The sequence below is a fragment of the Microtus ochrogaster genome, chromosome 4 (genome assembly GCF_000317375.1).
Source record: "Microtus ochrogaster isolate Prairie Vole_2 chromosome 4, MicOch1.0, whole genome shotgun sequence".
NCBI classification, from domain to species: Eukaryota; Metazoa; Chordata; class Mammalia; order Rodentia; family Cricetidae; genus Microtus; species Microtus ochrogaster.
Window position 1 is genome coordinate 40574381 of NC_022011.1, and position 12167 is coordinate 40586547.

The following is a 12167-nucleotide window of genomic DNA, read 5'->3' on the forward strand; positions in this document are numbered from 1 at the left end:
GTCCTCTCTCACCTGTGTGTGCTGACGTTGTCCTCTCTCACCTGTGTGTGCTGACGTTGCTCGCACTCAATTGCTGTTCTCCAACATTGGCCGTCTCCTAAATGTCACCTACTTTCTCCTGTTTTGTCGTTTGATCAAGTTCTTTGCAGCTACCTCAGTCCGCCTCCCTGTTTGCCCTTCTGATGGCCCATTTGCCCTCCCTGTCTATCCTTGGTCACCTAAGTATCAACTGCCCTCAGTCTTAGCTGGCCTCAGAAATCATCTTGTATATCCAGTGTTGGAATTAGCACAAGACTGGGCCCCTGTGACCTACCCAATGTTCATTTTGTTACATCTGTTTTGTCTGTCAAAGCCTTGTTTGTCCTGAAGATGCACAGCCTGTGCCTATGGCACCAAGGGCCTGGGTTATGACGGAATGCAGATCCTCTGGTATGACAAAGCATGGCTCTCACTAGCTTTGACATCCCTGGTGTCATTGTAAATCAGAAGTCCCTATGCCTGCTCTCAATACTTCCTTGTGGCTTCCTAGTCCAGCTGCTGAATTCCTCCAATACTGCAGCTTCCTTCTCCCACCTACCCGGCCTGACGGCCCCAAACACATCCTGAGTCTCTTGCCCACACCCTGCTGTCACATTCTGCGTGCTGGTGGTGACATATCGCATGACCTCCCAGTGTGGGTAATGTAACTTGCGTGTTTGTGACACAGCCTCCAACAGAGGAGATGTCAAGATAAACCCTACTCAGCAGGTGTCAGCTAGCTGGATCCCGGGACTGGCTAATTCTAATAAGCCCCTGATTCTACAGGGGAGCACAGAAGAGCACAGAGGTCCGGTGACTTTCCATGGCCACACGACAGTTAGAAATGACCTGGAAACATTTAACCTAAATCCACCAAAGACTAGAGTAATATGCAGAAAAGTTCACCAGCCTCATCTTTTTTTTTCTTGTGGTGTGTGTGTGGTTTGTGTGTATGTTGTGTGGTATTGTATGAGTGGTTTGTGGTATGTGTGGTGTGTGTGATGTGCATGTGGTATATTTGGTATATGTGTGGTATATGTGGTATGTGGGTGTGTGTATGTGTTATGTTGTTGTGTGTGTATGTGTGTGATATGTGGTGTGAGTGTGTATAATATATGTGCTGTATGTGGTATGTATGTATGTGTGTGTGATATATGTGGTGTGTGTATGATATATGTGGTGTATTATGTGGAGTATGTGGTGTATGTGCTGTAGGTGGTATGTGGTATTGTGCTGTTTGTGGTGTGCGTGGTTTATGTGCTGTATGTGTGGTATGTAGGTGTATGTGGTATATTTGTTATGTGTCTGTGGTGCATGTGGTGTATATGATGTATGTGGTGTGTGTCTGTGGTGTGTGTGTGATGTATGTCTATGTATGGTATGTATATGTGATGTGTGTATGTGTGTGGTGTGTGTATGTGGTATATGTGGTATGTATGTGGTGTGTGTAAGTGTGTGCATGTGTGTGTATGTGGTATATTTGGTGTGTGTGTGTATGTGTGTGTATGTGGTATATGTGGTGTGTGTATGTGTGTGCATGTGTGTGTATGTGGTATATGTGGTGTGTGTAAGTGTGTGCATGTGTGTGTGGTATATGTGGTGTGTATGTGGTGTGTGTAAGTGTGTGCATGTGTGTATGTGGTATATGTGGTGTGTGTGGTGCATGTGGGGTGTGTGTGTGTGTGTGTGTGTGTGTGGGTGTGTGTGAATGTAGGCATGCACATTTGTGAATGTGGGGACCAGAAACTGCTACAAGCATCTCCAGAGCTCTTTTCTACCTTAGCTTTAGAGACTGCCTGAGCTCATCGGCTCAGCTGTGCTGGCTAGTCAAGAAGCCCTGGGATCAGCCTGCCTCACTGCTCTCTGCCCCATCCCAGTTCTGGCATCACAGGCCTGTGCCACCATGCCGGCTTTTCTCTGGTTGCTGGGGCTAGAACTCAGGTCCACACCCTTGTGCTACAGACACTCTGCCATCTGAGCCGTCTCCTTGCCCGTAGCCGCATCACTTTTAGAGTGCAAAGTTCAACGGTACAAGCATCACCCCCACCCATCTGTAGACTGTTTTAAAGTTCCTGAGCATCTGAAATGTTGACTCTAAACAACCACCACCCCAGGCCCTGGCAGACGCCCTCTACTTGTGTATTGTTAAGGATTTGACTTCTTGGGGACCTTGTATGGTGTGATCCTTCAGTACTTGCCTTTTGTATTTGGCTTCTCTGCAGAGTCCTCAAGGTTGCTGCCTTCCTAGCATTCCCTTCCATTTTAAGGCTAATAATATCCCATTTAAGTAATTGTTGGAAATTTGAACAGCCTGGCTTTCCCAGACGCCTTTCCAAATTATCCACTAGGGGGCAGTAAAAGATGCAGAAAATTTCAATAAGCCTCCTGAGTTGAGTGCCAAGCAAGCTGGCCTAGGCATCCTGTCTGTATCTCTCTCAGCCATCCGTGTATACAGTTACAAGATAATGGATTTCACATCTGAAAGTAGAGCTGGATAAGCCAGAGATACCATCAGCTGTAGCTTCAGAGCCGTCTTCCTCGCACTCTGTGTACTTCCTCGCAAACACTAAGGTGTAGAACTTCATTTCCAATAGTAGCTTCAGAATCACGTATCCAGGTCTCAGCTGAAATCAAGTCAAAATTTTCAGTGGGAGGTGAGGGTCAGGGTGAAGGTGGGGCCCAGAGAGAGAAACTGTATTTAACATCAGTCATTGGAGGGAAAGCCAGAAGTCAGAAGACTTTGGGGGGGAGGGAGTGGTGTGTGTGTGTGTGTGTGTGTGTGTGTGTGTGTGTGTGTGTGTGTGTGTGCGCGCGTGTGCGCGCGCGCGCGTGCGCCAGAGGTCAAAGCCAGATGTCTTTCTCAGCTGCGCTCCCCTCTTCTGTTTTTGAGGCAGGGTCTCTCACTGAGCCTGGAGCTCAGCAGCTCATGTAGAGTGGCTCACGGGCGAGCCCCAGGCATCCCCCTGCCTCTGTCTCCCTGGTGCTGAGATTACAGGCTTACACCAGCATGTCCAGCTTTTTGTGGGAGATCAAACTCGGGTCCTGCTGGCATGGCAGTTGCTGTGATGACTGAGCCAGGCTGTGGCACTTGACTCTGATCGCACTAGGAACCCAGACACAGGTTTGAAACTGGTGCATCCCAGACAGCTCAGGGTCCATAGAGCAGTTGTTCTGAGACAGCCATCTTTAGGGTGAGGTTGGAGCCCAGATGTCAGCAATGTCTGACCTAGCAAGAGAGCCTTTCCTACAGCAGTCAGAAAACAGGTCTTGGATTTTATCTTAGCAAAAGTAAAAATGGCCAAGTGAACCTGAGGTGGGACCAAGAGACCTGGCTTCTCATCCTAGCTGCCCACTAGCCAGCTAGGGGACCCAAGGCGAGTCCTGTCGCCTCTCTGGGCCTCAGCCTCCCCTTTGAGTTATAGGTGGATGGGATGATGTCTATCTGCAAGGATCCTTTCAGTTCAGAAAATTCAACGATTCTATTAGAATTAATAATCTTGATTTGTAGTGACGACTCTGGCAAAGAGCAGGAAAAAACATTCAACAGTGTAATAAATGACAGGGATTATTGACCATGTAGTTTAATTTATTTAAGCTACATACCCCGAATTCAAAGAAGAAAATATCACTCCTGATAATATATTGAACTGTTAGTATCATTGGCCTGGAAAAGGCTTTCCAGAGGTAGGAATTACCCATCAGGGCAAACTTGGCATTTTTCACTGGCTGATGCATTTGTCCGTCACACTCATAGTTACTGTAAAGGCCATGCATGTGGATGCCCTGGATGAATATTAAATAACGACATAAACGTCAAGGTCACCATTGCAGAAAAGGCTCTGTGGAGGACCTGAGAGGCGGATTGATCTTTTGTGAAGTTCCATTCCGGAACCCTGCTGATGTGGAGGAAGCAGTTGATGGAGCCATTATTAAGGCTCTAGGTGTCTCTCCATTGTTAAGGATCTTTTACAAGCCCGAGGAATCAGCAAAAGCTTCAGTTAGAAATATAGGCCAGTCAGAGAGATAAGTACATTCCAGAGTGCAGATGGCCTGGGTCAGGCTTACACAGCGAAGGCAAAGGCTGACAGGAGGCCAGCCCTTAACCATCAACACCTCTACCAGCCTGCCGGGCACTGCTCTTAGTGACAGCTCAGAACAGAGCTTCTATACCGGGAGCTGCAGGGAGCAAGGTGTCCCCTACGCCTCTGCTCGTCTTCACATGTCCCCACAGAAGACCTCCTCCCTCAACGTCTCAGTCTTCTGCTTCCGTAGCTTCCCAAAGCACCCCAACACGGACGGACGTCTGGATGTCTCTCCCGGTCGGTTTGTAAAGAATAGAACACATGTCTTTCAGCTCCACTGTCCAATGTCAAGATGCTGGTAGCTGGTGAGGGACTTTTTCCTGCATCACAAGGTGGCAAAGAGCATCACAGGATGCAAATGTGCCAAGGGACAGTGGGGAGGTGTGGTCGCTCTTCATTTCTTTTTTTTTAAAATATTTATTTATTTATTAATTATGTATACAATATTCCGTGTGTATGCCTGCAGGCCAGAAGAGGGCACCAGACCCCATTACAGATGGTTGTGAGCCACCATGTGGTTGCTGGGAATTGAACTCAGGACCTTTGGAAGAGCAGGCAATGCTCTTAACCTCTGAGCCATCTCTCCAGCCCCCGCTCTTCATTTCTTATGAAGCCACAAGCCTCCATTCTCATAGCTTCCCCAGCTTTGCCTGCTGAGTTTCCACCTTGAGATACCATTCATATATACGTACATACAGGGGTTAAGTTTCCGGCATGTGAGCTCCGAAGGAATACCGTGAAGCCACAGCCTGGAGGACACAGTTACCTGTAAATCATACACAACTGCCACCTCCCCAGCTGAACTGGCAAGTTACTCTATCTTTGAAAATGATAGTGGTCGGGCTTTCGTCCCTCACATGTCAGCTTTTGTGTTCTTAGTCTGCTACATTTATTTTCTCATTGAGTCCTCAGCCCAATATCAGTCCTGGAGCTGAGAATATAGCTCAGCTGGACGCATGCTTGCCCAGCTTGCACAGAGGTGGCTCAGCTGGACGCATGCTTGCCCAGCTTGCACAGAGGTGGCTCAGCTGGACGCATGCTTGCCCAGCTGGCACAGAGTCCAGCACCACATGTGCCAGGTGTGATGTTTGCTCATCTGTAATCCCAGCACTTGGCAGGTGGAGAGCTCAAGGTCATCCCTAGCTACAGAACAAGTTCAAAGCCAGGTTAGACAAGATACCCTGTCTCAAAACAAAGAAGATTCAGAAAAAGGAGATAGTTTTAGTTTTATGTAGCAGGTATGGCAGGTAGAAATAATTTGCGCCGTAAGTGACAGCCAGGACGTGAACCCAGGCAGGCTCTTCCCTTTCACACGTGGCAGCTGCATCTCTCTCACAGCCTTGTTTTCTGGGAGGGTTTGATGAAGTAAGGGGTGTAAAGTGCTGAGTACAGCGCCTGCCATGTCACGGGCACTCACACATTGCATCAAGCCACTGTCACTGTTACTAGTTCCGTGACTTGTACACGAATAAAACTGACAATGTGACTTGAACTCAGGTCTTATGGTTGCATTTCTAATCCATGTTCCACCTCCCCCTAGAGTACAAGGCTGAGGATGGTCCCATGTCATGGTACCCCAGGATAGTGTCATCTCAGTGGAAGACACCCAGTGAGCACTGGGGAACCAGGATCCTGATGCAACACTAAAGGTTCTTTCCCTCCCTCCCAGGTTCGGATGGTGAAAGATGGTGACCCGACCTGGAAGCCCACCTTTATTGTGAAACCAGACAGCGGTTGTCAGGGCGATGGAATCTACCTCATTAAAGATCCCAATGACATCCGCATGACTGGGACCCTCCAGAACAGGCCAGCAGTGGTCCAGGAGTACATCTGTAAGCCTCTCCTTATTGACAAGCTCAAGTTTGACATCCGTCTGTACGTCCTACTCAAGTCCTTGGAGCCCTTAGAGATTTATATAGCCAAAGATGGACTCTCTAGATTTTGTACAGAGCCATATCACGAGCCGAACCCCCAGAACCTGCACCACGTCTTCATGCACTTGACCAACTACTCGCTCAACATCCACAGCGGCAAGTTCGTCCACTCTGACAGCGCCAGTACGGGCAGCAAGAGGACTTTCTCTAGCATTCTCTGTAGACTCTCTTCCAAAGGCATTGATATCAAGAAGGTCTGGTCTGACATCATCTCCTTGGTGATCAAGACTGTCATCGCCCTGACTCCGGAGCTCAAAGTTTTCTACCAATCAGACATCCCTACAGGGAGGCCAGGGCCCACCTGCTTCCAGGTAACCGTACCAGCTTCCACCCGCTATGGGATGCAGGATGGGGCAGGATGGCCAGATGCGGGGATATAGGAGGTAACCGCCTCAGGCTTTTGAAACCTCTAGTCAACTTCCAACTTTCTCTCTCCAATTAGGGAGGGCAAGCCACTCCCCTCTTTGAACCATAGATCTGTAGGATTCGTACAGTCTTCACTCATCGAAGAGTTGTTACACCTACCTAGTAGGAGGTCAGGTATTGTTGTAGAATTCTGCTGCCCAATGCCAAGAATCCACAGTGGGAGAAAGAGCCACTAAGATGCAACTAATGGAGTATTACAAGTGATAGAATCAAATAGGAAATGGAGCAGGTGCTATGGGACTCCCCATCTACCATTCCTGACTGAGTCCAGGATGGCTCCTTGAAGCTTAGCTAAGAAACAGCAGGGAAGAGTGTGCCGGGACGGCCACAGAATGTTCTAGGTGGAGACATGTTGCCTTGGAGGTAAGAGGGAAGCCTGGTGTATCCGAGATGCCAAAAGAAGTTCACTGTGGCTACGGTTGGGGTTAAGGCCCAGATGAGGGATGTGAGAGACAGTGAAGAGGGAAAGTAGGTTAGGACCAAGTGGTGGAGTACCAGAGGGCTATAAACAGATTCCGCTCATGTTATATTTTCAGATTCCCAAGTACACAGTTCCTTGTTCTGTGGGTTAGGGCTGAGTCAGGGCTGGTTGCAAGACTGCAATGAGATCAATGCCTCTGTGTAATCAGAAGATGCTGCTTCTGAGGAGGGAGGTCTTGGTAGGCATGGAGAGACTAGGTAACACTGGGTGCCATCTGAGAGGCTGGCTGACTAGACCTGGAGAAAGAAGAGATGGTAGCCGAGAGAAGAGGAACTAAGATGGAGACACATGTCTTGGGCCCTTGGAAGGATAGAGAAAGGTTGTGGGTAGCAAAGGAACAGCTAGGAGGGAAGGAAGGCCAGGAGCTGGAGGCAAAATGCCTGTGTGGCAGCTGAAAGGAGAGGTTGATACAAGTTGATGTTTGGGCTGGCGTCCAGGAGAGACAGGGAGGTCTAAGAGAGAACTGAGAACTCACCCACAGCAGCACCGGAGGGCAGACGTGTCAGATATGTCCAGGAAGACGGACTCAGAGAACACCTGGGCATGGGCTGCAGCCTCAGACGCTGCCGGGAGGCCAAGACCATCCTGAAGACCGTCCCTTATGCTCACTGACACTTCCTGGGGAGTCTAGCAAGAACTAACTGTCTTGGGCAATCAGCCAGTCTGTGAGGGGGAAGAAAATGGAGAATGGTTTGAAACAGCTTTTAAGAACATGGATGTCAGGGATGAGACAGGGGCATGGAGACCAGGCACTCACTTTGCTCCCACCAGATCTGTTAGAACAGGGCAGCCAAGATGAGCCTCTGGGATCCGCTCCAGCGGAGCTGTGCAGTGTGTGTGTGTGTGTGTGTGTGTGTGTGTGTGTGTGTGTGTGTGTGTGTGTGTGTGTAATGAAAGAACAGAAGGTACTTGTAGTGGTCACACTGCCCCACTGCCCGGCCCCTATTAGCGTCTCCTCCCTATGCCATCCCCAGCCTGTCTTTGACATGACCACTTTCTGAACCTTAATGCTGACCATTTCTTCGATTTTTAGAACTATACGCGGTCATGCACGAATGTCCCCTAGACAGGACACTGTCTTATTTGACTTGCTTCTGAGCTTCCTAAAATCCCTGGTGTGAAGTCCTGTCCCCTGAAGCACTTACAGCCTCATGGGCAGCATTCCAAGGTCTGTCCGACGGCCGGGGCCGCTGGCGGCTTCGCTTGCACTGGTGTGTTAAGTTTGCACATATGTTTGTCGCTTTTTCTGTCACGGAAGATCAGTGTTTCCTGACTGTGCTAGGAGGGTCACAATAAGGAGCAGGCATGAGGAGAGGGATTGGAGCAGTGTCTCTCCCAGGGGTGGGAACTGAGGCAGTGTGAGAAGCAGGAAGTGGTAATTGTCCTCTAGAGTCCCACCCATGATCCCAGGGTCCCCATGCCTTCGGTTCCTAAGCAGGTGTGGCCAATAGCCATGAAGACAAGGTTAGGAAGGGCAGGTGAGGAGGACTTCAAGGCATGCTGGAGCAAAGAAGTCCTGACCAAGGCCACCACAAAGGGAGGGCAGAGAGGCCCTGTGATGTGGTCACACACAGGGCTGATCTCTGAGGACTGTGTGGCCAGGCCTGTTTGGTAGTGATAGCTATTCTAGGAGCATGACATGGGGTCAGGCAAGTATGGCCAAACCACAGAGCCCCAGGATGGCCAAAGTAGCAGCAGGGAGAGCTGGGATGGTCATTTGCACGTCTTGCAGTAGACAGGCAGCAACAAGCAGCCTTCGGGGTGGGGGCAGGGCCAGTTGTAGAGAACTGAATTCCCAGATGCAGAGCTGCTGCTGATTTGGTCAGGTCACATCTAGCAGATGGGCCCAAGGTCTCGGACCTTTTGCTACTGCTTGACCACACTGAATGCTCTCTGAGGAGACAGCTCTATGTGTGCTGGTGTCTTTCTCACCACCAGTACCACTGGGGTTCTCTCTGTACACTCACACCCGATGGGCACATTGGGAAGTGATGTGCGTGAAAAGGCTTTAACAAGGTATCCAGTGGTACCCGCTGACCATTTGTTGGCAAGGGAGAGGAACTGGCATCCTACTCCCTACCCAGGCCACTCCTGTATTTGTGTGTGTGTGTGTGTGTGTGTGTGTGTGTGTGTGTGTGTGTGTGTGTGTGTGTGTTACTTTTCAGGATGCTCCTAGCTGGGCTCCAGATAGCTGAGCAGACTTAGAACAGGTTTGGGCCATAGTATCCATCTGCCATGTGACCTGTCCTAAGTCACATGACTTTTCAGGAGCACAGTTTCCTCATCTGCCTGGCAGGGTTGGTGTCCAACTCACATGAGATAAGGGCTGCGAAGCAAACTGTCGAGACGCTGCACAAACACAAGAAGTTATTTCTTTGCTAGGTAGCCCTTGTAGCAGGCTAGGCAAGATGGCAGCACTGCAGAACATAAGCTCCAGCCAACCAAATTACACTCATCTGGGGCATGTGGCTGCGACCCTGTTTCAGCCATGACCACAGTAATGACTTGGAAAATGTGGCAGCCAAGCAACAGCTGGCACGGCTCAGCTGTGGTCGGATCTCCCGTAGTCTGCTGCTGAGAAACACAGCTGCCCGGCCATTCCAGCCCATCCTGTGTCATTGTCCAGGCAGCTGAGCCACAGAGCCTCCTGGCTGCTGACTTAAGGGCAGCAGTGTGACCCTGACTTAAACATCAAGGTCATCCAAGGTGTAGTCAATCGCGTGACAGAAACACACGCAGAGAGAAGGCTTCCGCTCGGCTCCCAAGGTTCTTCTCACTCTGTGGCTTAGTCTGTATACTTTTCCTGCTCCCCACATTCTAATTCTGCCCTTGGCCATGACCCTTCTGTTGGATGTCTAGAATTATATCTTTTCTAAGGCCTAGCATGCTCCTCTTTCTCTCTGTGTCCTCTTCCTTACCCCACAGCCCAGACATTCGACCAGACAGAAACAGAATCAGTGAGGTGGTAACGGGGGTTTCCTCCTCAGCATAGTGGGTTTGAGTTCCCCCCAGCTCCCTCTTACAGCAACTGCTGCTGGCGAGCTTGATAAGCCATCCTTTCCTAGTCTGGGTTTCCTTACGCACAAGGAGTGAACATGCTCGTAAGCTACACCCCAGAGCTGTCACATGCTCTAGTAAGAGCTGTGTGGAGCAGCCCCTAACACCCAGCAGTCCCTTAGGTTGGAAGTTTATTACATTGGTTCCTATGACAACAGTTCTCACACCTGACCCCAGGGCAGGACCTTGAAGTTAGGTAAATTTGGGCAACCTTTCTCATTTTAATGTTAACTGGGATGTTGGTATAGCGAGGTTTGGAACCAAGTTTGGCAAACAAGCCCTTGGTCTGGCTCTCTAGCTTCCTGTGCCTCAACCGTTGTTCTCGCAAACCAGATCTGCATCCCTTCCCTTGGGCACCACCAGTGCTGTCCTGGTTGGGTTGTCGGTTCTCTGCTGCCCTGGCCAGGCTGCTCTGCTCTCTCCTGTTCCCTGGTTCTGATAGTCAATGCCTCCCGAAGAGGTTCAGACCACTCTCTGTGATACCTTCCTTGACCACTATGATAGTTAAGTTGTTTTTTTCCTCTGGAATCTAGCACACTCCCTGGGTTCCGACCGAGATAAAGCCTAAGCTAGGTATGGGCCCATGGCTAAGGCCTAGGCAAGGTCAGTGCCTCTAAGGGAAACTCCATTTAGTGTGGAAGATTCACAATGACAATCACAGCTCCTTGTAGGTCATGCTGTCCAAAGGCATGCATAGCAGCAGGGGACAGTTAACTGCCCAACTGAAGGCTCCCAGAAGAGGGGATGCCTACGTGAATGCAAGGCATGAGAGGTTTGCTCAGCAGACAGTGAGGGGTTCACATTCTCCCAGATTCCCTGCGACCTTACTGGCTGTTCCTCCTGAGCCCCTTCCCTGGACCTGTCAATACTGGAGCCCACTAGGGATGGATTCTGGAAATTTGTCTTCGTATATCTACATCACTTTCTTAACCATCTCATCCTGCCCTGTGTGTGGCTTTAGGGACTAGCCACACGCTCTTGATTCTGAAATTCATATTGCTAATCTTGACCTCTGCTTGAGCTCCAGACCGAAATATCCCATTGCCCACTTAGACTTCCTACTAGAACAGTCAGTTGACACCAAACACTTACCAGGCTCAAAATCAGATTCTTGTCTTCCCTCCTAGGGCCTGCTATCCTCCACCCTTCCTGTTCCAGCAAATGAGCAGCATTCACATAGACCAGAAACTGCTAGTCTTAAGGTTAGCTAAGCTATCTTTAGCTCTTCCACCCCCTTCTTACCACATGCAACCCACAAACAACCCTGCAGTAGCCAACAAGAACCTTTACAATTACAAGTCAGATTACAAGCCCTCCCTGGTCCTCCCACCCTCCTTACCATATTCCTGGGTTCTAACCTTGCTGTCACTTTAGCTTGCTTGTGGTCCCCTCTTCTCTAAAATGTGAGGCCTGGAGACAGTAGCAGTGTTGAGTTGCTTTGTTTCTTGTGCCTAGAATATGGGGTCTCCTAGAAGGAGGAATTAGATGAGATTAGGGATTTTTCAAAAAAGAAAAAAAAGTAAATGTCTCTTTCTGGAAATGTAGCATATTAAAAGTACGTCAGTGTTGATCCAATCTGGCTCCTTCCAAAAGAGCATCATCTTGAGAAGTTGTAGACCAAGAAACTTCCAGACTTTATAATAATTTATTTGCCAGTTCAGACATTCTGGGATTTCAATGGCAAGATCCAACTCTAAGTTCTTCCCAGTCCTGGGTATCTGAAAGACCTTGGTACTGGGTATTTTATCATCAGACTTTCTGAGAGGAAAACAATCCAGATGTCCTTGAACTTAAAGAAAAGTATCATTTGACCTCCCTTAAACACATAATGTGGTCAGAGCTCTGCAGAGCTCATTCCACGATGTGCCGTGACTGATGGTGTATCGTTATAGCACGCATTCAGGAAGTATCACACTAATGAATGGATGAAAGTACTTTTCCCATTTACAAATGAGGACAGCGGGGCCTAGAGCCACCAAGGACCTTGACTTCAGTCACAAGTTAGAGGCAGAGCTGAAGATGAGCAGCTCCGGTGACTGCACAGCACAGCAGTGCCATCTCCTATCGGTGGACTTAGTTGGAAACTGCAGAGAGCTAAGTGATAGTTCACCTTCCATACGGAGAGCACAGTCCTGGGCTCACTAAGCGATAGTTCACCTTCTATAGGAG

At 49.3% G+C, this 12167-nt stretch overlaps 1 protein-coding gene across 1 annotated transcript in view; it reads left to right on the top strand.

Moving 5' to 3' along the window:
* The window catches only part of Ttll11 (tubulin tyrosine ligase like 11), a 244069-nt gene that overhangs the window by 81509 nt on the left and 150393 nt on the right, over positions 1-12167 (top strand). Inside the window, exon 5 of the mRNA XM_026778629.1 lies at positions 5770-6345. Within this exon, the coding sequence (XP_026634430.1) occupies positions 5770-6345 (576 nt within the window). The remainder of the gene's footprint in view (positions 1-5769; positions 6346-12167) is intronic.